We start from the raw sequence: 27,376 nt of genomic DNA on the forward strand, positions 1-27,376 counted from the left end.
GGATGGTCCAAGGGCCAGTCAGCGGACTCCCGCTGTCCAAAGTTCGGCGCGGAGCTAGAAGGCTTCGGAGTCGAGCGGGGCCGTGGTTGATGGTGCTGAGGAGCCGGGCTCGCTGCCCCGTGAGTGCGGCTGGGGCCTGAGGAGGGAGAGTCGTGGGCCGGGTGGGGGCGAGACTGCGGGGGGGAGCCCCAGAGTGCGGTCGCCTTACCAGCCACCCGGGCCGAGCCTCAGCTGCGAGCTCGGTTCGCGCCAGGTGCTGGAAAGGCTCCGGGCGGGGGCGGGGAACTTCCCTCAGCTTCATTCCCTGCCCCCCCCGCCTTTGGCTGAGCAGCGCCGGCAGAGGCGCTTCATGGGGTTCAACCTGCCTCGTGGCAGCGGCGTGGCCATGCTCTGCCTGCTCCTTCCCTGGCCTACGTGGGGGGCTTCCCCCTCCTCCCTGCGTTAGGCCTCTCCTGCCCCCCTGCAAAGGGGCTGTGATGTCTCTGCTGCAGCTCCATGAAACTTACAGGCGTTCATGTGATAGCGACGCGTTTTACCGGACCGTCTTGTCGTTTGTGCTGGCTGAAGGTAAAGGCTCCCCAAAAGCAAATGGAACTAGGCCGATTGTCGCCAGCTTGTTGGGAGTCTGGCCCCCATGTTTACTTTATATTGAAAGGTTTCTCTACTGCATGAGTCACTTGCTTATGGGCCCTCGTCTGGGTGGGTAGGTTTGAACACAGACTTTTAAATACTGCAGAAACACTTTAAATGAAAGGATCCTGCCATATGTCCTTAAACAAATTAACTTCATCTACTAGCAAAATTGCTGAGAAAATTATCTAAAATGTTTCCATAGACATTCACTTAGCTGTGTTTAATATCTCACCCTTAGGTTGGAATGGAAAAAGAAAGGCAAGTCATACTTCTTGCAGAGGGTTAACCACTAGGTAATACTATTAATGGAAGCATTGCAAGAGTGAAGATAAACATCCAGGAAAACTAAACCATGATACTTTTGAGATGAGTCACAGTAAAACAGTATCTATGTTCTAACAAATCCTCGGTGAAAGTGGGTGAACTTTACATAATTACCACTGAGAACCTTATTCTGACCCTAACAAAATCTGAAAGGAATTTATTTTCAACAATAATAAAGATCTCAGTATGCCTCTCCTATATAGTCCAATACAGGTATAAGGAGATTTGGGTCATTCCCCACAAACCGAAATAGGAATTTGTATGGCATTCTATTTGAGGGATTAACAAGATAAAAGCAATGAGAACTGTGTACATTGGATTTAGATTAAGAATCATGGGACTTTTCCGTGCCCACACTAGCACTCAGATTTATTTGAATGCCTTGGTGTCTGTCTGTAAGCTGGTATCTCACTTCCATCTTGACCTTTCTGGTGTCATAGTTCATTTTCTCTGGTCAGGGATTTCCAACAGTGATTAACCCTTATTTAAGAAATTTGAAGTTGCAATATCTAAAATAAAACAGGTCTAGTTTCAATATAGAAAGCAAAACAAACAAACAAAAAACCCATGAAATGTAAATTAGAATTTAAACTCTGTTAAACTAACAGTGAAACCTGTACCAGAGATCACTCTCTGTATTCAGACGGTTTCCCTAAAGGTCTCTGACCAAATGCATCCCCTGAGAAAAGAAGGGCACCTCTGTTCCCCCTCTTAGTAACAAATATGTATTGGTTCCTTGAGCAATTATTTAAAACAGGTTTAATCCTACTACAAAAAACCCCCACAGCTAATAGGGCATATAGCTTATATTAGAGTTTTGAATAACAGTGAAACTTCATTGTATGGAAATGATTTGACCCCTTACTATTCTTGTATAACCTGCTCTTGGATGAGTGTGTTATCAGCTGCAGTTAGTTTCTCAGGAGGTATTTGTTTAGCCCTTTTAGGTGGGCACTATATTCTCTGAAACCAGACTCTCCACAGGTTTTGAGGTGTTGAACTGGATTCTCCCTGGTTAGGGTTAGACTTCAAGCTCCACCTTTTGTACTGTTGCTGAGAAATCATGAGTGATCATCTACAACTAAATGGTTCTGGAAGATTGCATCTGGTTCTAGCCTCCCCAGGAAGTAGCATTCTCTGTTTTGAAATAGAGGTTTAATTATTCCCTGGCTTCTCTTTGGTCACCCATTACTGGAGACTCCTTACAAACCTGTGTTAGAAACTACCCTAATTACATATATAAACTGGGGATGGAGAGGAGATTCACCAGCCAGGGTAGTCAAAATAAAGCCCAAACTTTTAATTTCAGTTTCATGCCTCTTTCCTCAAGGCCAGTTTTATTAATAAACAGAAGATGCAAAAGAGGTCAGAGTAATAGAAAACACTGGATAGCAGAGGCCTGTTCCACTTTCTACAAGCTAGACTGGGACAAAACATACCCTTTTCCCCCTTCATAGCCCCTTGCAGCTACTCCAGGCCACCTGCTTCAACAAGCTTACCCCCAATCCTCCTCTTTCTCAAAGTGACTCACATGCATTCTTTTAAAAGTCTCCAGCAGGCAGTCACATGCTTGATCAGCTGACCTATCTCCCTCATGTATCCTGCCTGGAGACTACAACTGTCAGAATCTTCCATTCTCCAGGGATTTACTCCTGTAACACGTACTGGCCATATCTGTAATTACATGTAAGCATTCTGTTACAAACCTCCTGCCATAAGAGACTGACACAAAGTCTCCTCAAATATGCTACACACGGTTCCAATCCAACTCTATTAGAAAATCTATCTCGAAAAGCTATGGATTGTCAGTATCTTTGGTAGCTGAAAACAGCTTTCACGGTTATACCTGTAAATTATACACAGCACAAGACCCATGGCTGACCTAACAGCAGCTACAATAGGCATGATTCTCCTCCTTTACATTGGTGTAAATCTGATGTACAGGTTTGCTGACTCACACTCTTTATCATGAGTCTCACAATATTTAGTGTTTTTCTTAAATTCCCAGATGATGGAGGAAAGAACACCTACAATTTTATTATTCTCATGACTTTTGAACAATTGGGATTAGTAATACCGGGAGTAATGGAATTACATTGATCTAAAACTAGTGTGAACGAAGGAGATTGTGGCCTGCTGTTTCTTGCCAAACCCCCTGTTCTCTGTAGCTATTCCACCCTGTCTTGTAACATCTGCAAGAGCAGGCCTGTCTTCCTATGGTTTTCAGACCCCTATTAAATACAAGGGCTATATTATATCCTTATATATCTACATGGACTGGGCACTAGGGTGGGAATCAAGACACATGGATTCCATTCTTAGGGTCAGCTATTGCCTAGCTGTGTGACCTTTAGCAAATCACTTCTCTGTGCCTCAGTTCCCCCTTAGGCAAACTGGGAGTAGTTATGCTTAGCTACCTCTTAAAAATGTTAATAAAAACAGATAAGCATTTTGAATAAACTAACACATTTAGGTGGACTGCATATAATGCAAAAAACAATGCTAATCAACTGGCATTAAACTGCTTGCATATAAAGAATAACAAAGCAGCATGTTGCAATAAAATAAATGTTTATTGTCATTCTGGCACTGCAGTTATCTATTTGGATAGCCATATAATTAATGTGGATGCCAGCTTTGCTTTAAAATGATGCATCAAAATTTTAGGCCACATGTTGCAGTCCTTTATGATTGAACTAGATGCATCATAATACATTTTTAAGATCTTTTTTGTGTTCTAGGACAAGATATTTGATGCTGCATTGTATGGGACAAGAAGTTCTTAAAAAGAGAAGACACATATAAGAAAGGATGTCTCATTTAATCAAAGGAGTTAAAAAATGTTATGGTCCTTCTATCAGACAAATGCACAAAGTAACAGGATTTCCATTTAAACCACCCCTACTCAAAAGCTTACTAGCCTACAGTGGGCAAAAATTAAAAACTTCACGTACATGTTCTAAACTTAGTTCTGAAAATGCAGATTCTTACAGTTACATCGTAGTTGGAGCTGGATCGGCAGGGTGTGTATTAGGCAGCCGATTGACTGAAGATCCCCTTAGTACTGTTTTAGTTTTGGAAGCAGGCCCTAAAGACACCCTTCTAGGTAGTAAAAGATTAATGTGGAAGATTCATATGCCTGCTGCATTAACCTATAATCTTTGTGATGAAAAATATAATTGGTATTACCACACAACACCACAAAAGCACATGGATAATCGAATTATGTACTGGCCCAGAGGTAGAGTGTGGGGTGGCTCCTCATCTCTCAATGCTATGGTGTACATTCGGGGGCATGCAGAAGACTACAATCGATGGCATAGAGAAGGTGCTGTGGGATGGGACTATGAATTTTGCTTGCCTTATTTTAAGAAGGCACAGACCCATGAGCTGGGTCCTAACCTGTACAGAGGTGGGAATGGACCGTTGCATGTGTCAAGAGGAAAGACAAACCATCCTCTTCATCATGCATTCCTGGATGCAGCCCAGCAGGCTGGCTATTCTTTCACAGATGATATGAATGGTTACCAACAAGAAGGATTTGGCTGGATGGATATGACTATACACAGAGGTAAACCTTAAAGAGTTACTTTGGGAGTGTATGTATCTAACCTATAAATGGTATTTAAGGGTCAATCCATTTTCCATTGAATTCAATGGGAGTATTTTCATTGACTTCAAAACATTTCTTCCCTTAGAAAGGAGAGAGGATTTCATAATGCTGCTATCAGCTGTTTGCATACGTTCCTTTAGTCCTTAAATTTAAAGCTCTTTCTTCTGAATGATAAATGTGGCACCCCACTCTGATTTCTGTATAGGAAGAAAGACAAGAAAATACCTTGAAAATGAGGGCACATGAACTATTTTGATGCTTGCAGATGTTAAATGAAAACACATATTTTGTAGGTCAAAGATGGAGCACAGCTAGTGCTTACCTTCACCCTGCCATAACACGACCAAACTTGTCCACAGAAGATAGAACGCTTGTAACGAAAATTTTGTTTCAAGGAACAAAAGCCATAGGGGTTGAGTATGTCAAGAATGGGCAAAGGAAAAAGGTAAGAATTTTTATTTCCCTTCCTGAAAGAATGCGGTCAAAGAAAAATAAGCCTTATTTAACAACAAATAGGAACTAAGACTGACACATCCTTTCTGTACAAAAATTCCACTTTTCAGATGTAATACTGTAGCTCAAAAACACTAGTCAGTTTCAAGAATATGATTCTTTGTTAGATAGTTATGTTAGAAAATATATTTCCTTTTTGTCATTTCAGACATCAGGATATTTTCTGTGCTGAAAGAGGGAATGATGAGAGTGTAGAAAGGAAAAGGCTATGCTTGAGGTTTGAAATTGGAACCTACTCTGTAGTCATGCACAGTTACAGTGTGTTGGCTATTGTACTGAATTACTAATGTGCTGGAAAAACAATTTAGGAAAATCTTTTAAAACTGAGTATCTCCTGTGGAGTCTGAATAGCTTAGGGGATAGATAATGGAACATAGAATCATTCTTTGTTGCCATTTTGAATCCAGTTAAGTCTAGTAATGACTAACTACTATAAGGCACATTCCCACCTGCAGAATAGACATACCCTAACTGTTTTATGGCTATTTGGTAGCCTATATGAAATGGGTTTGTGATTTCACTCCAACTTCCACTGAACAGGCATCCACATCACAGAGATCGTCACAACCAGGGGGACATGCGCTGGTAGTCTCAGCACATAAGCCAAGAATGGAATGGGAGTCAGGACTAAAATGGCCTTTGATATTAGGTTAGGATCGAGGAATATTAGCAAAACAATGAGTAACTGCCATTACTTCTTAGCTTTTCTATGGATAAATGGAGGACTTCAGTTTCGGGGGCTTTCAATTCAGTACTTTTCATAAGAAAAGAAGTATTCAGTGAGGACTTATCTACATTGTGAGGTAATGTGCTCTAGGAGGTATGATTTCTAAAGTGGACTAATGTACTGTGCATTATTTGGTCTGGATAGACCCTGCTGGTGCATACTAAAGGTTCCTTAGTGCACTTTAATGTAGTACTGTTTCAGATAGCACTATGTTAAAGCACACCAGCAAGGTCTACACAGACCAATTAATACACAACACATTAGTGCACTTTAGAAATCACTCCCCTGTAGCTCGCATTACCCCACCATGTAGACAAGCCCTTACTCTTCCCTTTTGAATATTACTCCTGATTATTACATATGTAACTAGGTAACTGCCTAAGGTGGATTCAGATATTATTTTAAAGTTCTAATAACAAGGGTGAAATGTTGGAATAATAATACACCAAAGGAGAGGAGAGCATAAATCTTGACAGTTTGAGTTCACTGAACATAAAAACGGCCATGCTGGATCAGACCAAAGGTCCATCTAGCCCAGTGTCCTGTCTTCCGACAGTGGCCAATGCCAGGTTCCCCACAGGGAATGAACAGAACAGGTAATCATCAAGTGATACATTCCCTGTTGCCCATTCCCAGCTTCTGGCAAACAGAGGCTAGGGACACCATCGCTGCCTATCCTGGCTAATAGCCATTGATGGATCTATCCTCCATGAATTTATCTAGTTTTTTTTTTTTTTTTGAACCCTGTTATGGTCTTGGCCTTCGCAACATCCTGTAGCAAGGAGTTGCGCAGGTTGGCCGTGCATTGTGTGAAAAAATACTTCCTTTTGTTTGTGTTAAATCTATTGCCTATTAATTTCATTTGGTGGCCCCTAGTTCTTGTGTTATAAGAAGGAGTAAATAACACTTCCTTATTTACTTTCTCCATACCAGTCATGATTTTATAGACCTCTATCATATCCCCCCTTAATCGTCTCTCTTCCAAGCTGAAAAGTCCCAGTCTTCTTAATCTCTTGCCATACGGAAGCCGTTCCATACGCTTAATCATTTTTGTTGCCCTTTTCTGAACCTTTTCCAATTCCAATATATCTTCTTTGAGACTGGGCGACCACATCTGCATGCAGTATTCAAGATGTGGGCATACCATGGATTTATATAGAGGCAATATGATATTTTCTGTCTTATTATCTATCCCTTTCTTAATGATTCCCAACATTCTGTTTGCTTTTTTGACTGCCGCTGTGCATTGAGTGGGTGTTTTCAGAGAACTATCCACAATGACTCCAAGATCTCTTTCTTGAGTGGTAACAGCCATCCCAGATCCCATCATTCTATATAGACAGCTGGGACCACGTTCTCCAATGTACATCACCCCGCACCTATCAACACCAAACTTCATCTGCCACTTTGTTGCCCAGTCACCCAGTTTTGAGAGATCCCCGTAGCCCTTCGCAATCAGCCCCAGACTCAACCATCTTGAGTAGTTCTGCATCATCTGCAAACTCCACCACCCCACCGCCCACTCCTCCTTCCAGATCATTTATGAACATGTTAAACAGGACTGGGCCCAGTACAGACCCCTGGAGGACACCACTATTTACCTCTCTCCGTCCTGAAAATGACCATCCATTCCTACCCCTCGCTTCCCATCCTCCAACCAGTCACCAATCCATGAGAGAACTCTTCCCTTCCATCCCACGACTGCCCACTTTGCCCAAGGGACCTTGTCAAAGGTTCTCTGAAAATCCAAATACACTATATCCACTGGATTCCCCTTGTCTTCATTCCTGTTGACCCCCCTCCAAGAATTCTAGTAGATTGGTGAGGCATGATTTCCCCCCACAAAAACAATGTTGACTATTCCCCAACAAGCCATGGTCATCCATGTGTCCGACAATCCCGCTCTCCACCATAGCTTCAACCAGCTTGTCAGGCACACCGGCCTGCAACTGCCAGGGTCACCTCTTTCAAAAATTGGCATCACACTAGCTATCCTCCAGCCACCTGGCACAGAAGCCAATCCAAATGATAGGCAACAGACCACAGTGAGTAGTCCTGCAATGCCACACCCAAGTTCCCCCGGAACTCCCAGGTGAATACCATCTGGCACCAGTAACCCACCACTGTTCAGTCTATCAACCTGTTCTAAAGCCCCCTCCAATGACACCTTAATCTGGGACAGCTCCCCAGACCCGCACCCAAATAGAATGGCTCAGGCCCGGGAATCTCCCCCACATTCTCAACTGTGAAGACCAATGCAACGAATTCATCCAGCTTCCCCACAACAGCCTTATTGTCCCTGAGTGTTCCCCCAGCATCCTGATCGTCTGAAGTACATTATACCCACAGGAATCAATATGTAGAGGGCGTTGAGTGACTGAACACCTGCTAAATGTTAAAAGATAATATAAATAAACTATTCTTTGATCTGCTAAAGCACAGAACATGTCTATTCTTTTCTAAGCCAATTAGAATGATGCTTTCCATTAATAATGCAGGGCAAAAGTTGCAGAATTCTCATTGACTTTAATGGGAGCCCCATATGTGTCTGAGAGGAGAAGTTGGCCAGAAACAGCACCTGTCACTTTACTGAGCAATTTACTTACATGAACATGAATAATCTTTCATTATTATAGAGAAGGTGTTTGGCTGAGAACGATGGCACAGGACAAGTGTACTTTTATTAGTTTTGGCCCTAAAAATAAAGTACTAGATACAGGAACATCATGTGTACTGTGTATAAATATTGATATGATTTGGTGAGCTAGTTGACCACATGATGGGTAACAGGAGACCCAGAAGCTAGTCTCATCTCTGCCACTGATTTCCTGTGTGACCTTGGATAAATCACTTAATCTCGCTGCCTCAGTTCACCATCTAAGTAAGTGCAAGACATTGTTTTTTCTCTCTCTCTGCCGAGTTATTATATATTTTAATATATTAGGGCCAAATGTGCTTTTTAAAACTTCAGCTACACAAGTCTTATTCAATATATTTTCTTATATGTTCCTGGAAAAAGAGCGCTCTGATTCCTCTGTCATTCTACCACAGTGACTGATTTTTATTTTCTGCCATTTCTAATTCAAGTGCAAGGGGTCTAGAAAAATGCATGCATTTGGGAAAACTAAATTGGGATCTGCATGACAGTTTCAAAATTTAACTTTCAGCTTGATCTCATTAAAAGTAAAAGCTTGCAAGAGTAAAAAGGTGACTCTTTCTTGCTTTATGATACATAAAAAAGATACCACAGTTTCTTCTCTCCTCCTCCCCCCCCCCCCCACTTTTTTAATATTAGAAATTGAAGCCTCGTTTTTTTCTGGGAAGATTCTAAGGATGACGGGAGAACTAATAGTTTTATGACATCAGAGAAACTATGCAAGGAAGCCTGATTGAGAAGAGAAATGATTTTTATAGACTATTTATTTAAAATTCTGTGTTATATTTGTTTAGTTAACAACTATTGAAATCAAACAGTTAGGAAAAACTATTTGATTGTTGAAGTTTCCTCAGTCTTCCCTTTTAAGTGAAGATTTAGGGCCTGATCCAAAGCACATTAAAATCCGAAAGATCCCCACAGATTTTAATGGACATTGGATATGGCCTTAAGAAAGCTCCCAGTCATTTCAGAAGTCCTTCAGAAAAAACAAATAAAATGGCCTTGGTAGTCCTAGTATTTTTTAAGTAAAAAAATCAAGCAAAAAAGAATATTTATAGGGGTTGGGGAATGCTTTCAGGCTTTTTTTATGTATCATAAACTATATATGTGTGTGTACATATATAAGGGACCAACTTGATTGTTTTTCCTCTGAGGTCACCTTTAAATGCACTATATGACTATATACAACATGAATTACAAGCTATGAATGTCTATGCAGCAGGGTTGCACTGGGTATAAACGCATAACCTAGAGCAGAGATAAGAGTACACATTTGGAAATAGTATGATTTGAAACGAGCCACATTTTCATTAGGAAACAAAAATGTGAACACGTACTTCATTTACACAGTGACTCTCTGATGATTCGCTGAAACTATTTTTGTATACATTATGCAACGTACTGTAGAGATTTTGCATAGCTGTTGTTTTATGAACCAATTCAATAAACCTGAAGGTTTTGTGTATTAGTTCTACCATACTAGACAATTGTCCAGGGCAGAAAAATACAAGGGGGAGCAAAATGTCACCACTGCATGTGCCAGCAGTAACATCAGATGAGTAGTGTGAAAACAATTAATAAAAATCAAACTTTTTGTAAGTTTTGTTCTGTTCTATCAGTCAGAAAGAAAATAGGAATAGTAAAAGTAAATGATACTTCGCATACTGGTATTGCCTGTATACATGAAGGAAAAATCAAGTTGGTCATTTTTAGAAGACTACAGAACCATGCCTAAAATACCACAGCTAAAATTAAAGTGGAGACATACTGTAGAGTCTTAAATTCTACAAAAGTAAACACTGGGCTTAAATTCTAGTGTCTGCAGATGAGCAATACAAGAGCTGCCTTCTTGAGCTCTTTTTTTGTCATTTCTAGTGATTTTATTAAATTGAGGCAAATCTCTATATACACATTTAGCAGAAGTCTATTTACATGTATTAGATGGATAATATCTATGTTTACTTTTAAGTATTTTTATTTTTGTTGATTTAAATTTCACAGTTGTGGAAAATTATGGGGTGAGGGGTGTGTGTGGTGGGGCGGGACTCACCCCTGCGGCACCTCCTGCTGGTCATCCAAGGAATTGGCGTTTCCAGCCTCCGGAGAGCCCTTTGCAGGCCGGTGTCCCGCTTGCTGCTGGGCCCCGAGTCCCTCCCGGACCCCGGTGCCCCTTTCACGAATGGGTGCTGCCCCCTGGGAGTACCCCCACTCCATGGCATTTGCTTTGCAAGTTATGAAAAGTATGTTCAAAGATGCAACACGTGCCGATTGCTCAATGTATGCTCAGTGATGCTAGATGAGATGTATTACAGGACATTGAGCACCAGTGCAGTGTTAATTTTACAACATTCTATAGCTCAAACAGGCAGTAGTAGTAGTAGCTTTAGGATTTGTATCAGATTTAAATGGCCTTTGTTTCTACTTCCCTATGTGAATACACTCCTATTTGTCCCTTTACATGTATTTCATGTAATCTAGTCACTTTTAAGTTTCTTGAATATTTCTTTCCTAACCTCCCCACTATGCAAAAGTTTGAATTTATTTCCCCAATGCTGATAGCACTTTCTCTGACCCTAAGATCTCAAATATCTAAGGGCAAAATTCTGCTCTTGCTATTCTGAACCTTATAATGGAAAGTGCTGGACATGTGGAGAGTTCCTGAGCCATTTTGTTAATATAAGGCAGGTTGATTTCAGGGGTGCAGGGGAGAAATGTGCTCTATAGCAAACTGTAATGGTCCTTTAAACAGACTGAGCTCCCCCAAAGCACCTGTTGCCAAAGACAGAATTTCTAACCTTGCCTGGAGATCAGTCCCCTTGGAGACATGGTTTCCTGTTGGACACATTCATTGCTCTCCTGTCTAACAATGAAGAGAGTGATAGATCAGAGTTCTGTCTAGCTGCTGACTGGATGTGTTGGGGATGAGGAGAGGAAGAGCAGCCTGCACACTTTTCTCCAACCCCTCATGAGACAGGGCAGGATTTTGCCCTAGATCTGCAGTGCTGATCTGACAACTGAGAGCAAGAGAAAACAAATGAATATCAACCATGAAGCTTATGGGTGGAAAGAGTCAGAGAGGAGATGATGAAGATGTTAGATAATGAATGTCTACTCACTAGGTACCGATGAGATAAATAGGTCTACCTCTGAGGTCCTCAGCTAATGGTTAGCAGCATAAGTAGTAACCAGTTGAGAGATGCACATTCTTTAGGCTGTTTAATGAAAAAACTGTCATACAAAACAATGTATGTATACATACTTATAAGGGCTCCCTGCTATAGCACATAGCTATGTGTGCCAATGGAAGTGTGGAATCCATGAGACCACAAGGGCTGTGAAACCAAAAATTCGCCTCAGTTGGACTGAGGATGTGACAATGCTTGAAGAGAGACTTTGTTGAGCTAACATATTACAGAATACCTCGGAGTGTAAAGTCTTTTTCAGGATTTTTAATGTATTAATCACTAGTGAAAATGGAACAGGCTCTGGCTGTTTCCTTGCTTGAAGTTACTGTAGATCTCTGTTCTGGAAAGAAGTGTGCAAGTGTACTGCCAATCATGCTATTTGATCAATTGAATGCTTGTGTACCCTACAGTCTTAATAAATTACAAAACTTTGTTCAGTTCACATTGTGTTCCAATGTGACATCTTAGTTATTTCTGTCCATAGAAACTTATACCAAGGTGAGCAAAACATTTAGAATAATAAAGATGGATGCTGGTATGATTCTAAAGAAATAGTTCCTTTTTTTTAAAAAAAAGCTCTTGGAAATATTGGTTGTGGTCTAAAATCAAACCTGTAATAATCTTCTTTAAAATTTATTTTTAATTTTCAGGCTCTTGCCAGTAAGGAAGTGATTTTAAGTGGAGGTGCCATAAATTCCCCACAGCTGCTTATGTTGTCTGGGGTTGGAAATGCAGATGACCTCAAAAAATTAGGGATCCCTGTTGTTTGTCACCTTCCTGGTAATCTTTTTATTGGTTTTATCTTTCACCTCCCTAATGGTCTGATCCAGAGCCCATTGAAGTCATTGGAATGACTGCCATTAACTTCAGTGGCCTTTAGATCAGGCTCTGTGGACCCAAACCAACTACCATTACAGTCAATGGAAAGACTCCCGTTGACTTTAATGGAAGTTAGAAAAAACTCTTTTATACATTGCACCTCTCCATGTAATGGTGTCCAATATTCATTCCTTTCTGAGCTATGGCAGTAGATAACTTATTTTAAAGCAAAGAAGCTGTATGTATCACTGATATTTTTAAATTAGAACTATACATTCTCTTTGATCCACAGCGGATTGCCTACCGATAGTAATCAGAATTTAATATAAGGATGGAGGGTAGAACATGGGCCTTATGTAGTAACTGAACTTTTCTAGCTAAAAGTTATCATTGCATTTAGAAATTATGCCTACCACTGTTAGAACCAGAACTATTTCTGCTATTTGTTTATATGGCTTCTTGCATGCTCCATTTTCCTATGTGTGCTCAAGAAAATTAAACAAACAATTGCATATCTAAATTATTTGAAAATCTTACTCAAATGATCATTGTTAGGTCTAAGAGTCAACGCACCATGAGGAATAACATGGGGGAGTTTTTCCTTGCATTCTGCAAAACTGGCATATGGCCTGAATAAATACCTTAAATTAAGCATGTGGCAGTTCTCCAAAAAGGGCCATATTTTTGGAATGTAATGTGCCCACGCTACACATACCCACGTCATATGTACTTTGAAAGCTTATTTTATGTACGTTTAGATGAAGTATGATGTGGTGCTGCCAACTGGTGCCATAAGCTTGTAGGTGAGGTGAAACAATGATACCCACAATGAGAAAGTGTCATTTTTTTGCACAGTTCCAGAAACACTAACATGACTATGACAACATTTTGGATAAATTAACTTCAGTACCTTAATAGTGTTTATTGATCAAAGCTACCAAATGACAACCTCTGAATAGGGGCCCTCCCAATCGGGGGTCTAAATCCACTGCTCTTGGCTACTTCCTACCACTATCCCTTCAGTCTGGATCATGGCCCTTGTAGTCCAATTCACTGGGATGGCTTGCCTCTGATAGCACCCTTTTGTGGACCTTGGGTGGTGCCCTGCCATGATCCCAGGCTCCTACCTCTTTGCTAGTCAGCACTGAACTGAGCCAGGCTCTCGCCTTTTCTCCTTTCTCCAGGCCTGGCATTGGCTGCCAGGGGGCAGGGCTAGCTGGGCCCAACGGCTCTCTTTAACCCCTGCCATGCTGGTGGGTAGTTTCTCTGCTTCATCACAGTCCAGAACTGATTTACTATGAAAAAGTACCTGGGAAAATAAACGCCTGTCACCTACAATGAACACGTCTGAATTCTCTCCTGGTGTCTTTTAAAACTTTATCTTGTGATGTCCTACCAATACTAAATAACGCTTATCATAGAATATCAGGGTTGGAAGGGACCTCAGGAAGTTATCTAGTCCAATCCCCTGCTCAAAGCAGGACCTAATCCCAACTAAATCATCCCAGCCAGGGCTTTGTCAAGCCTGACCTTAAAAACCTCTAAGGAAGGGGATTCTACCACCTCCCTAGGTAACCCATTCCAGTGATTCACCACCCTCCTGGTGAAAAAGTTTTTTCCTAATATCCAACCTAAACCTCCCCCACTGCAACTTGAGACCATTACTCCTCGTTCTATCATCTGGTACCACTGAGAACAGTCTAGATCCATCCTCTTTGGAACCCTCTTTCAGGTAGTTGAAAGCAGCTATCAAATCCCCCCTCATTCTTCTCTTCCGCAGACTAAATAATCCCAGTTCCCTCAGTCTCTCCTCATAAGTCATGTGTTCCAGCCTCCTAATAATTTTTGTTGCCCTCCTCTGGGCTCTTTCCAATTTGTCTACATCCTTCTTGTTGTGTCGGGCCCAAAACTGAACACAGTACTCCAGATGAGGCCTCACCAGTGCTGAATAGAGGGGAATGATCACATCCCTTGATCTGCTAGCAATGCTCCTACTTATACAGCTCAAAATGTCATTAGCCTTCTTGGCAACAAGGGCACACTGTTGACTCATAATATTGTTCTCATTCAGGTGATTCCATTTTGGGCTGGTTTCAACCACAAGCTTGCAACAAAGAAGAGAACCTACCCAGCAGTTGCATATTCACCTATTATGGATGCCAGACCAGCTGACATGGCCACAGTCTATACTACTGTGCTGAAATGTCAGCAACTGTAGGACAGGTGCCTTTTGTTCAGATCATGGATCAGCAGCTGTGTGCTGTCACTCAACAAGTGAAATGGACTCTCCAAATGAACTTGGTACCAATGTGATTCACCTGGATGTTTTTCACACCCTGTGCTGTTTTATTGCATGTGTTACAAAATTTTGATGAGACGCAGGATTGCTAGAACTTCTTGTTGATACTGATGTGTATGCTGCTTGTAATGCAGATCAAATGCTTGCTGCTAAGCAATTCAGTTGTGCTCTATAGGTATGTCTACACTGCAATAAAAAACCTGCTGCTGGCCTGCATCAGCGGACTCAGTCTAAAGGGCTGTTTAATTGTAGTGTAGGCATTCAGGATCAGGCTGGAGCCGAGCTCAGACACGCTCCCCCTTGTCAGGACCCAGAGCTCGGGCTCCAGCCCGAGCCAGAATGTCTACACCACAGTTAAACAGCCCCTTAGCCTGAGCCCAGTCAGGTGACATGGGCCAGCAGTGGGTGTTTAATTACATAGGGTATAGACATACCCCTATGGCTTGGCTCTAGCATTAGAGGCCTGGAGTGCTCCAAAACTTTATTCTTTTGTTAAATTGTGTGAGCAGGAAGGAGGTACTCGTGTAGTTCCAGCATTTGTCTGGCAAATGTTGGCTCACACTCAAAAGGTGTCTAAGTCTGAAGACTCAACAGTTCTTACAATGTCATTAAAGAGCTTGTTTGTGCTGTAATTCAGTATGTGCGGTCACTACTGAAGGACTTTCAGATATGTGGGTATGCCCAGTCTCCTACACTCAAGGTCTGGGATCTCCAGGTTATGTAGACACTGCATCTAAATGTCCATGCAGAGTGAGTGTGTGATTGGAAACTTCACATGACATAGCAGGTCATGCTTCAATGCTTCTTTACTGCAAACAGAGCCAACTGTGCCAGATGGATATCAATCTACATTTTTGATATGTTAAAATTTCCCTGAAGTAGTATACACTGCCTTTGAATCTGGGGGGAATTTGCTGTATGTCATACTTCTGTTTTTTTCAGTGGAATTTGGAGTGACATGGGAACAGGGAAAACTGTCCTCAAAGACTCAAAGGGCAGTAGTGGGATTGTAGTACTGACAAGAAAGAAGCCAGCTCTTGTCAGATAGACAATCACATGACATGTCCTGAGTGAATATGCAAAAACTCTGAGAGAAAGAAGTAGCCTAACAAGAAGTAGTGAAGTCTAAGTTCACAAACAAGTCCTTGCCTCTGCACTGAAGAGGAATGAAAAGCATTTTACAGCTCTTACCAACCATGTCATCAGCAATATGACAAACCCATTTGACCCTGAGTCACATCTAGAGGTGCTTATCACCATATATAATGGACACCATGTAACATCAGAGGTACAAGACTCTCTACTGAAAATAGCAGATGTTGGTGAAGAACAAATGGAGAGATTTGTGAGAGGTGCACTTGATTCTGATTGGACAGGTAACATCTTCAGCCCAGTCAAGAAATCTGGCACCAAACATTTGCTGACATGATCAAGAAAACTAAATTTAAGCCTGCCCAGGGAGGGATTATCACAGAAGCTATCAGACCAGAAATTGTTTTCTGAAGAGCGCTGTCCTTAGCAAGATGCAATGATGCTGTTTCAATGGCAACTGTTCTTAGTCACCAAGTAGGACCTGTGCCTATATTCCTCTTCCATGCTGTGGAACAATGAGAAGAACAGACAAAGCTGAATTAGGACATCATCTGGAAGCTCAAGCTGAAAGGATCCATGAGCTAAGAGCATGTGACAAAGAAACCACAGGGTATATCAGAGATGCCGTGGGTGGTCATACAAAATGATGGCTGGAGACAAATTCCACACTTTTTCAGTGAATTGGCTGCTGAGTACTTGAGGCATGTCCTAAAAGGATTTGACAAAGCTAATTCTGTAATCAAAGTCTTTGAGAGATAATGACAACAGTAACTCTGTGAAAACTGCAGAAAAATAGCGCCAGACAGGATCTAACAAGGATGCAAGAAATATCAGGTGATTGGTGGATGTCTGTGCCTCCATGGAAGAAGTTTCTAAACGTGGCATCCAACAAGCATTCATTTGTAAAATTCCTCTGTAAATATATGGTTCAAAGTGAACCTGAGGGTTTAGGAGCACACCCAACACAAATACTCCTTCTTGCTGAGGCCTAAGTAGGAAAGTCCATCATCACCAGCAGAAGTGAAGGTGCTGAAGAAGCCCAAGACTTGTACAGTATTCAAGAGGAAGCTGTATGTGCCAATATAGCTTTTGGGTCTCTTGGTGTCAAAGGAACTATAGGAATAGGTCACTTGATATAGATGTTTTGGAACTTGCTGTTCACTACTTTCCAAAAGTGGAACATATAGATAATGTGGATTGAAATAGGCAACATTACCAACACAACTGACAAGTGTTGCTTCGTACCTGTGTGTGCAGTTTATGATGCACTCACTCCTGACTTCTGCAACATACTTCCTGCTGTATACGCATTAACAGGATGTGACCTAGTGTCATTCCTGTTTGATATTGAGGGAAAAAAATCTGTGTTTAATGTCAAAACAAAGGTTCAGAGATCTTGCCAAATTAAGATAGAGTAATGGACAAGTTGTAATTTCTGCAGCAAGGAAGTTGGTAGCACTGCTGTATGACCAGAGCAAGAAAGAAAAGGATACCCTCAAGGACTTGAATTTCTTGTACCTCAATCTAGCCATCAAAAAGGACAAATGTCCAAACTACCATCATGTCAGGGCAGTTTTGAAGATCATGTCAAAAGAGCAACTTGACAAACAAAGATTTGCATGTCTTTGCAGACAGGTAAACCAGATACTGGATCACCATTGCAACATGGATGGAAAAATGGGGAGGATGAACTACTTCCTGGATTCTTCAAGGGCCAATGGAGACCTTATTTGAGCCTGTATCAGTAGGGATCACAGAAGAATCAACTGTGTCTGTAGTTAGAACAATCTTCCTTGCACAGAACTATGTACCTGCCAAGGCAATGAAGACCATGGTAACCCCCACACACTCAACAGAGAACATAACGATAAACAAGATGATGATGATGTTGACTGGAAATGTCACCAGCGTTCTACATTTAATGGTACCTCTACAAATTATTAGACTTTGTTTTACCCTTTAGATGGTTCGTGTGATGCATGGAGGTCACAAAGAAATTAAATTTTATGTCTTGAAATAGCACATAGCCATTAAACGAACAGAAACAAATGCACATATTTCAAAGTGGTCATTTTAACGTGTTGATGCTATAATTGTTTATGCCCCTTTCTGTGGTAATGGCACCACTTGACAGCTCCACATTATATCTCATCTTAAAGTAGACATAATAAAATGATGTGAGTGTGTGTAGATAGGGTACATTAACTTGATGAAATCGGTGGTGTCTGCTGCTTGCCTAAATGGGCTGGACTAGGCCCAGGGTCCATGGTGTTTGACACCACTGCCTTTGTAAGAGGTTATTTCAGTTTCCATTCAGGGTAGTTTATAGAGGAAAGTGTACCTGCTTGTATATAAACATTTACATTTTGCCTGTATATAATTTCCTGCGGTTTTTGTTTTGTTTGTTTGTTTGTACCAGGGGTAGGCCAGAATCTTCAAGATCATTTAGAAGTGTACATACAGCAGAAGTGCACCAAACCTATTACTCTCTACAAAGCACAAAAGCTTATTAACATGGCAAAGATTGGTTTAGAATGGCTTTGGAAATTTACAGGTATGAAAAAAATGTGAAACTGTCCCACTGTTCAGTTCTATAGGATTACCAAATTTGGCTTTTAGCTGAACTATGTATGTCAGAATCCCAGAGTGTCTTTCCCAATGAAGCTTTATTATTACCAATTCTGCAGAAACTGGAGATTTTAAAAAATGAGTTCAAATGAGGAGAGACTCTGCAGTTTCTTTAGCTTTAATTTGCTTTGTTTTTTCCAAATTAGAATTTATTTTAACAAACGTAATGTTTATTGTAACAAATGAGGTTGAGATGCACTTTTTTTGTAGCATTTCGTTCCCTACCCTTAAATTCAGGCAGGGAATCTTTGCATGTTGCTAAATGTTTGCATTTGTGCCTAGCTCCCATTTTGGGATATGTTCCATACTTAAATCTATGGGCCACTGAGAAAAGCTACTGTAAAAAGTGAAGTCAGAAAATGATGTATTAAGACACTGTCTAGAAAACAAATATACTGAACTAAATTCATCCTTGGTGTAACTCCATAAAAGGTAGTTATCTCATTGCATTGTCCAGAACTCTTAAAACTTACTTGTATTGTCCAGAAATAATGCATTCTCCTGTCTTATAGTAGCCCAGTCCCTAAATTACATTTTCAAGGATAAATTGTAAAGATTTTTCTTAGCAAGTAAAACAAATAAGCCAATTTCAGTGCTAAACTACCCCCCATGCAGTTTCACTGTCTTAGCGTAGTGTCACAGCAAAGCATTTGGCCCAATATATCATGTGCTATTGCATACATATGACTTTTTATTACTGCAAGTAACTATTTTTAAAAGGCTGGATTGTGACTCATCTAGTTGGGTGGCACAGAAGTTTAAAGGCGTGCTGTACAGCAGTGTGGAGGGGAAGTAGGGTCTGCAGGTGGTGTCAGGGGGCAGGGAGTGGGCAGAGCTCCCTGGTGCATCTGGGAGCATTAACTGCACTGGATATCTAGCTGCCACAGCTTATTCCCTCCCTCAACCAGCGGACACTCCCAGTGACAATCTTCCATCTAAGCTGCTTCAGAAGCATTGCAACAGTGCACTGCCCTTCATATTAAGCAAACTGTAATACCCCATTGTAGCCCAAAGTAAATGGAAAGATTTAGGAAGCTGGAGACACCTTGTGATTTTTTTTAAAGTCAAACACATTTTACCTTTATTTAGTGATAAACATGATGAAAATAATGTACATTGCACAAGTTATAAGTTAATTGCATATGGATTTGCACCCCTTGCAGTTTCACTGTCTTTGATTGACATAATTGTGTGCATTGCACAAGTGGAAAGGTGTATAGGGCATGGAGAAATAGTGCTGAAACAAAGATTTTAAAAATACACATTTTTCTTGCCTTTTGAATATTTTAGAATTTTTCTTTCTTTCTTTCTTTCTCAATCTCTAGGAGATGGAGCTACTGCTCACTTAGAATCTGGTGGATTTATTAGAAGTCGGCCAGATGTTCCTCATCCAGACATTCAGTTCCATTTTCTTCCTTCTCAGGTGATTGATCATGGACGTGTTGCTTCCAAGCTGGAAGCTTACCAGGTCAGTGGTTTAAGGACACAAATTAGCAATGTCCTGAATTAGCAAGGAGATTTACAGTTTATTGGAAACATTAATACTAGTACAGTGATCAAGTTACAGATTGTTCAGTATTGTGTAAAATATGTGACTTAATTGCCTACATTGCAAAAATATTTACAAATTGTATTTGTTGCTGGTGCCAGAATAATTTTACTCTTTATCTTTGGAAAAATACGCAATAAGTTTATTAGGGGCTATGAACCTGATTCTGTGTCATTGTCATCAGTAGTCCATAATCAAGTTCTATATTATAATATTTTGTTTTCCCTTTAACTCCTTTGTAGTGTGTCTTTTTGTTGTCTCAATATACAATGTAGATTCAAAAGTCTGTAGTTCATACTGTGAAACTGTCACTATATACAGTACATCTGTTTTCTTTGGCTGGTTTTTACTTCACGATGATAGTAATTTGGTCATCCGAACTGTCAGCTACTGCTAAACTGAAATAACATTTGCTTGTTGTTGTATTAGAAATAGTTTATTTCCTGTGCTGTGCATATAACCAAAAAACATAAGAAAAAATGTTCATATTGTGGCCTCCCTTTTCATTCTCCCTTTTTTATATTTTGTTTGGGTAATCTGTAAGAAGACTCCATGTTTTTAAAAATTGCATTGGACTCTGAAGTCTGTCTAGATGGAATTTTGTCATGTAGTGTGTTGGGGCTATTGCAGGTTCATGTTGGACCCATGAGGAGCACAAGTGTGGGCTGGCTAAAGCTGAAAAGTACAGATCCAAGGGACCATCCTGTGATTGAACCAAACTACTTGTCTACGGGTAAATGCCTGGTATCTATATTGAGTTGGTCTCATTCAGTTCCTTCCCTCTTGCTCCCAGGAGAAGTGATCTAACTACCTGCCCCTATCAGTAGGAAATTACTCCCCACTTGACACCGGCTCAACTGTGCTGGTTGGCACATTGGTATTATTATTACTATTTATGTTGTGATAGCTCAGAGGAGCCCCAGTTAATGACCAGAATGCTATTTTGCTAGGTGCTGTACAAACTCTGAGCAAAAAGACAGTTTCTGCCTGTTCCCTGCCCCTTCCTGTTCACCCCACACCCACCTGTGCAAGAGGGGGAGTAAAGGCCACCACACACCTTGCTTGCCTCCCCCCACTCAGCTGGTGATCACATAGCCCATACCCTCCTTATTCCTGTGTATCATTTTTATTCATCCTACTCTCCTGTACAAGTGTGTAGGACAAGTGACAATTTTGCCCCTGGTGAATGTATCTTGGAAAAAAGTTCCCATTGTTTTTTCTTTCAGTAAAAAGTTGAGAGCCTTTAAATTGTATATAAGCCTCCTTCCACTTTAATTTTGCTGCCTTTTCTTGGTATAGCACACTGTCCTGTACTAGCACTATGATGCTGCTGTTTGTTTGTTTGTTTGAATTATGCACAGGGAAGTATTTCTAACCAGTGTGTGTATTTACAGTCTCTTTGTCTCCTCCCTGTACAGAAGCAGATGTGTGGGAATTTCGTCAGTGTGTCAAGTTATCCAGAGAAATTTTTGCTCAGAAAGCTTTTGAAAAATTCTGTGGTCCTGAAATTCAGCCAGGAAGTCATATCCAGTCTGACAAAGAAATAGATGCTTTCATAAGACAGAAGGCTGATAGTGCTTATCATCCTTCTTGTACCTGTAAAATGGGGCAGCCGTCTGATACCACTGCTGTGGTTGATCCTCAGACCAAAGTAATTGGGGTTGAAAACCTGAGAGTTGTAGATGCCTCAATAATGCCCAGTGTGGTCAGTGGGAATTTGAATGCCCCAACCATTATGATAGCAGAAAAAGCTGCTGATATGATCAAGGGGTTCCCATCACTCAGTGAGAAAAATGTTCCTGTATATAAACCTCAAACCTTGGAAACTCAGCGATGAACAAAATGCCCACGCTTATTTTCCAGGTGAGTTTTTACCCCCATGGAAATCTTACATTGGACTTTGCCAAGAGAACAAATGTATTGCTACAAAAAATTACAGGTAGGTATTAATTCACTACCTCTCTGATATTGAGAAGGTTGTAACAGTAATTTAAAAAAAATCAAGTTATTTGCAGTAACTGGTCATTTTAGTCAAGCATTTGGGTGATGACCAGTTTTTGTAATGTAGTTTGAAGTTTATGCTGAAGAGGGTCAGTTCTGCCTTACAAAAAGAAGAGGCAATCATGTGAGCTATCAAGGAGTTCAGGACCTGTATGGCTGAGTGTGGGATGGTAGAAGTGGATGTTTGCTGCTTTGCATAGAACAGTAAGACACTTAAAACCAGTGATGAGCTGCCAAAATCTGAAGAATCGGTTCCTTCAGTCACTCCGGGTCTTCGGCAGCACTGAGGGACAAATAAATGTCAACTTCATTTATTGGTGGTTGTGTAATAATTTATAGTAAAATGGATAATGTATTATGGAGGTACTGATCACAGCTCCATTGTTAAGGTTGAGTTGAGTTTTAAACTTAAAGGCATACATATAGCATTAGGTATAGTCAAGTTAAAAAGATATCCATATTTGATATACAGATTGCCTTAATAGCTTCTATAAAAACAAACAGCTGATTATTTAAAATTTCTATAATGATAAATTCTCCATGTTCTTTGTATTTAACTTAATAAAATTCAGTTAATAACTTAATTTGTTTTGGTTGCGTAATGCAATATGGAAACTTACCTTGTTTCACTACTGTATGTTTAAGGGGGCCATGATAGGTGACTACACAGCTATAAATGATGAAACAGACTCTAAGGTCTGGATTGTTACTAAAGTGTAAACACTGGTTTATTTTTTTTAAAAAAATTACCTGCTGTCTAGAGAGATCTTTTACCACATCAGATAGATGCTTGTCTGCCCCTGTTCAGTTAACTTGAACATCTTGGCTCATTTACTTTTAGAAAGAATAAATACATCTTGGCTCTACTACTTTGATAATGCTTGCCTAATGCCCAGACTTTTTTCTGGATGTTTGCTGAGAAAAATCCTTTACAGATATCCATCAATGGCCCTTTCTTGAGTGTGTTCTAATAGCTTTCCAGATATCATTAAAGATCACAGGAGGTACAAGCCCCTGCATTGTGATGTGTTCTTGCAAGGTAGTATGGAAATCCCCATAGAATGGAATAGTGAATGGAGTAGAAACAGGATGGAAATCACAATCCTTCTTTTCCCCACCATTAATAGCAGAGGAGGGAGGGAAAAGATCTTTATTCTAGCCTGGACCTGCACTCCTTACTCCTACAAATTTGAATGGGAATTTTTGCTTGGGTAAGGGGTGCAGCCTCAGCCCTATAGCTTGTACATTTTTTTTAAAAAAAAGGGCATTTAAATCCTGTTTTATACTTCGATTCTTTTTAAATCTGCATGATGTTTAATGTAAACGAGGAAATGTGCATAATCCTTGCATAATCTGTCATTATGACAATTAAACTCCTGTGAAAGTTTTTGCTATTATGCTGTTTTAGCTTGCATAACCATCTTAATCAGCGTCATGGTTTAACAGACAAATTTCTGTAGCAGATTTCTCCATTATCTGTTTTCATAAAATAAGCTATTTAGAAATGGGAACATGTCAAAACTAAAAAAAAAATCAGATGTTAGAATGTCTGCAGAGCCCAATTAATATTAGTTCGCAGAATAAGGCTGAAATGTTTAGCATTCATAATTAAGTTCCCATAATTAAGTTTCCCATGTAGAAACTGTCTGTTGTATGAATATGCCGGAAGGAGGAGTGGAGACACTGGAGGTGGTTTAGTTAGGCTGCAACTTCATTCCCAAACATCAGGGAGTACGGGTAGATAAAAGTGCAGGTAAATCTACAGGTTTCAGAATAGCAGTCGTGTTAGTCTGTATCTGCAAAAAGAAAAGGAGTACTTGTGGCACCTTAGAGACTAACAAATTTATTTGAGCATAAGCTTTTGTGAGCTACAGCTCACTTCATCGGGTAATTCCATAATCATTTACATATGCTGGGGGTGAGGGGGAGTTGCTCTCAGCTCTTCCCCTTTACTCCTCCTGGTCCACAGCCAATCTGCACCTGGGACCTCATGACCCCCCTTCCTCTTGAATGAGGGCTGTGGGGAGAGTTGGCTCCCTGCCATACCTGTCATAAGTATCTTGAAACCCCCTATTCCACCCATTTCCGCTCCTTTATACAATACCTCTTTTAAATCCTTTACCAAGGAGCACCATGGACTTTATCTATGGAGTACCTGCACTGGACATCTGCCCCATACTGAGCTGCATCATCATAGGCTAACCCCCATTTTCACTTGGTACAACTGAGCCCCCAACACACTGTGCGGAAGGCAAAACAAAAACAAAAAAAACCCTTCACCCTGACCAATCTAGAGATGAAGGAAAAAATTCTTTCCCAGCCCCCGCGAGAAAGGAGCAATTAATGCCCACAGTGTATCATGACAAAACCTGGTGTTTAGCTGCTATCATGCAAGGGTGGGGGCGGGGATGTTGCTCCACTTGTCCCAAGTAAAAGAGGGCTTCTATAGCACCAGCATGGATCTAAATAGTCTCCCCTTTCTTCCAGTCACCTAAGGGAGAGGGAGAAATGGGTTCATGTCCTCAAACTGATCTGGTCTGAAGCTGCTGCAGCTATCTAGCCCTTAAAGGGACCACGCATCTTTTCCTAAAGGCCAGACAACAGCCTCTACTGCTTAATATACGGTGAGGTCATTTCTAGGATTCCTGTGCCGGTTTTTAAAAAGACCTGAAAAATTAATACAAGAAGAATGTGGATTTATTAAATAGTCTGTGAACTAAAAGAAATCCTACAAATATAACTCAATTATTGAGCAAGTAGATGTCAAATAATAAAGCTAGTACTCCTATGGCTGAGACATTATGAAAGATAGTATTATCTTAAGCCAGGGACTGTTACCAACATGTAAAGGACAAAAATTATTATTAAATGCAGAAAGAGAAAATGCTCACAATAGCTTAGCATACATTGGCAATTGCTGAAAGTACAGTAAATACAGGTCTTGCAGCTGCAAGTACGTAACTTTAAAGCTTGCTTGAGCCTTCCAATGAACAGTGGAATAATTTACTCCAGAAAAATGGAATTTTACACAGTTCAAGCAGGTTATAAAAAAAACCCTGCTGACTCAAAAGTTGGCTAAAGGAACAACTGCAGATGTTCAAGGCAGATATTCCTACCTGGTGCTGCTGCAAAGCACTGGTGGAGCCCTATAATTAACTGAGGAAAAGACATGCTGTGTTAGAATAATTGCATAAAACAAACAAAGAAACTGAAGAGAGAAGATGACAGCACTGAACACGCTTCCATAATGAGACAGGTAAACCATTTCTGTCTGCATATCGTTGGTAGGAGGCGAGCAATAACAATGTGTTAGGTATTAGACTATCTACTGTGTTTATAAATCAGCCTATCTGATACAACCCTGTGGGGAGGGCAGCTGTGTGTCGGATGAGACTTATATACGTTGTGCCTTTTATTGTGTAATATTTTACTTGGTACTATTGCATTCAAGATTTTCAAATAAAAAATGCACAGTATTGAGGCTCTTTCTGGCATTTAGAGTAAGTGGTACCACACCATTAAAAATAATAATATGTATCGGCCACACTTGCCACAGCAGTGTGCAACTGACGTGGGGAGCAGTTTTGAAAGGCTGCGTAGTGGTGGAAGTCCTTGTATATGATGAATAATAGTATAGTATACCAGGGTCACATTTTTGGCATATGAATTGTTGTTTATACTATTCGCAAAAAGAAAAGGAGTTGTTGTGGCACCTTAGAGACTAACCAATTTATTTGAGCATAAGCTTTCATGAGCTACAGCTCACTTCATCGGATGCATGCTGTGGAAAATACAGAAGATGTTTTTGTACACACAGACCATGAAAAAAATGGGTGTTTATCACTACAAAAGGTTCTCTCTCCCCCCCCCCCCCCCACCCCACGCTCCTGCTGGTAATAGCTTATGTAAAGTGATCACTCTCCTTACAATGTGTATGATAATCAAGGTGGGCCATTTCCAGCACAAATCCAGGGTTTAACAAGAACGTCTGAGGAACAGTGGGGGGGGGGGAGGAATAAACAAGGGGAAATAGGTTACTTTTTATAATGAATCAATCATTCCCAGTCTCTATTCAAGCCTAAGTTAATTGTATCCAATTTGCAAATTAATTCCAATTCAGCTGTCTCTCGGAGTCTGTTTTCGAAGTTTTTTTGTTGAAGGATAGTCACTTTGAGATCAGAAATCGAGTGATCAGAGAGACTGAAGTGTTCTCCGACTGGTTTATGAATGTTATAATTCTTGACATCTGATTTGTGTCCATTTATTCTTTTACGTAGAGACTGTCCAGTTTGCCCAAAGTACATGGCAGAGGGGCATTGCTGGCACATGATGGCATATATCACATTGGTAGATGTGCAGGTGAACGAGCCTCTGATAGTGTGGCTGACGTTATTGGGCCCTGTGATGGTGTCCCCTGAATAGATATGTGGGCACAGTTGGTAACGGGCTTTGTTGCAAGGATAGGTTCCTGGGTTAGTGGTTCTGTTGTGTGGTATGTGGTTGCTGGTGAGTATTCGCTTCAGGTTGGGGGGCTGTCTGTAGGCAAGGACTGGCCTGTCTCCCAAGATTTGTGAGAGTGTTGGGTCGTCCTTCAGGATAGGTTGTAGATCCTTGATAATGCATTGGAGGGGTTTTAGTTGGGGGCTGAAGGTGACGGCTAGTGGCGTGCTGTTATTTATTTTGTTAGGCCTGTCCTGTAGTAGGTGACTTCTGGGAACTCTTCTGGCTCTATCAATCTGTTTCTTCACTTCCACAGGTGGGTATTGTAGTTGTAAGAATGCTTGATAGAGATCTTGTAGGTGTTTGTCTCTGTCTGAGGGGTTGAAGCAAATGCGGTTGTATCGCAGAGCTTGGCTGTAGACAATGGATCGTGTGGTGTGGTCAGGGTGAAAGCTGGAGGCATGTAGGTAGGAATAGCGGTCAGTAGGTGGGGAGAAAACCTGGATTTGTGCTGGAAATGGCCCACCTTGATTATCATACACATTGTAAGGAGAGTGTTCACTTCAGATAAGCTATTACCAGCAGGAGAGTGGGGTGGGGGGAGAGAAAACCTTTTGTAGTGATAAGCACCCATTTTTTTCATGGTCTGTGTGTATAAAAACATCTTCTGTATTTTCCACAGCATGCATCCGATGAAGTGAGCTGTAGCTCACGAAAGCTTTTGCTCAAATAAATTGGTTAGTCTCTAAGGTGCCACAAACACTCCTTTTCTTTTTGCGAATACAGACTAACACGGCTGTTACTCTGAAACCTGTTTATACTATTGCAGCGCATTCCCTAGCTACAGTGTGGTATAACTTATAATCATACACACATCCCATAATGCATTAAGTGAAT

At 40.7% G+C, this 27,376-nt stretch overlaps 1 protein-coding gene across 2 annotated transcripts; it reads left to right on the top strand.

The window, feature by feature from the left end:
• Positions 1-25,741, top strand: CHDH (choline dehydrogenase). 2 transcript variants are annotated; one of them, XM_074957786.1, is made up of 8 exons: positions 1-119; positions 3,699-4,528; positions 4,864-5,015; positions 12,302-12,431; positions 18,281-18,415; positions 19,815-19,957; positions 20,669-20,771; positions 21,457-25,741. In XM_074957786.1, exons 2-8 carry the CDS (start codon positions 3,769-3,771, stop codon positions 21,873-21,875), a joined length of 1,842 nt encoding a protein of 613 aa, XP_074813887.1. In that variant the 5' UTR covers positions 1-119; positions 3,699-3,768; the 3' UTR covers positions 21,876-25,741. The 2 variants fall into 2 exon arrangements, with proteins under 2 accessions (XP_074813887.1, XP_074813888.1); XM_074957787.1 differs by lacking the exon at positions 1-119 and adding an exon at positions 362-567.
• The last annotated feature ends 1,635 nt before the right edge of the window (positions 25,742-27,376 follow it).

Source organism: Natator depressus, chromosome 7 (genome assembly GCF_965152275.1).
Source record: "Natator depressus isolate rNatDep1 chromosome 7, rNatDep2.hap1, whole genome shotgun sequence".
Classification (NCBI taxonomy): Eukaryota; Metazoa; Chordata; order Testudines; family Cheloniidae; genus Natator; species Natator depressus.

Coding starts and splice junctions, on each gene's coding strand:
- CHDH (XM_074957786.1), top strand. CDS start 3,769: ATGTCTCATTTAATCAAAGGAGTTAAAAAATGTTATGGTCCTTCTATC. Junction 4,529..4,863: donor GGATATGACTATACACAGAG/GTAAACCTTAAA, acceptor CATATTTTGTAG/GTCAAAGATGGAGCACAGCT. Junction 20,772..21,456: donor ACCAAACTACTTGTCTACGG/GTAAATGCCTGG, acceptor CTCCCTGTACAG/AAGCAGATGTGTGGGAATTT.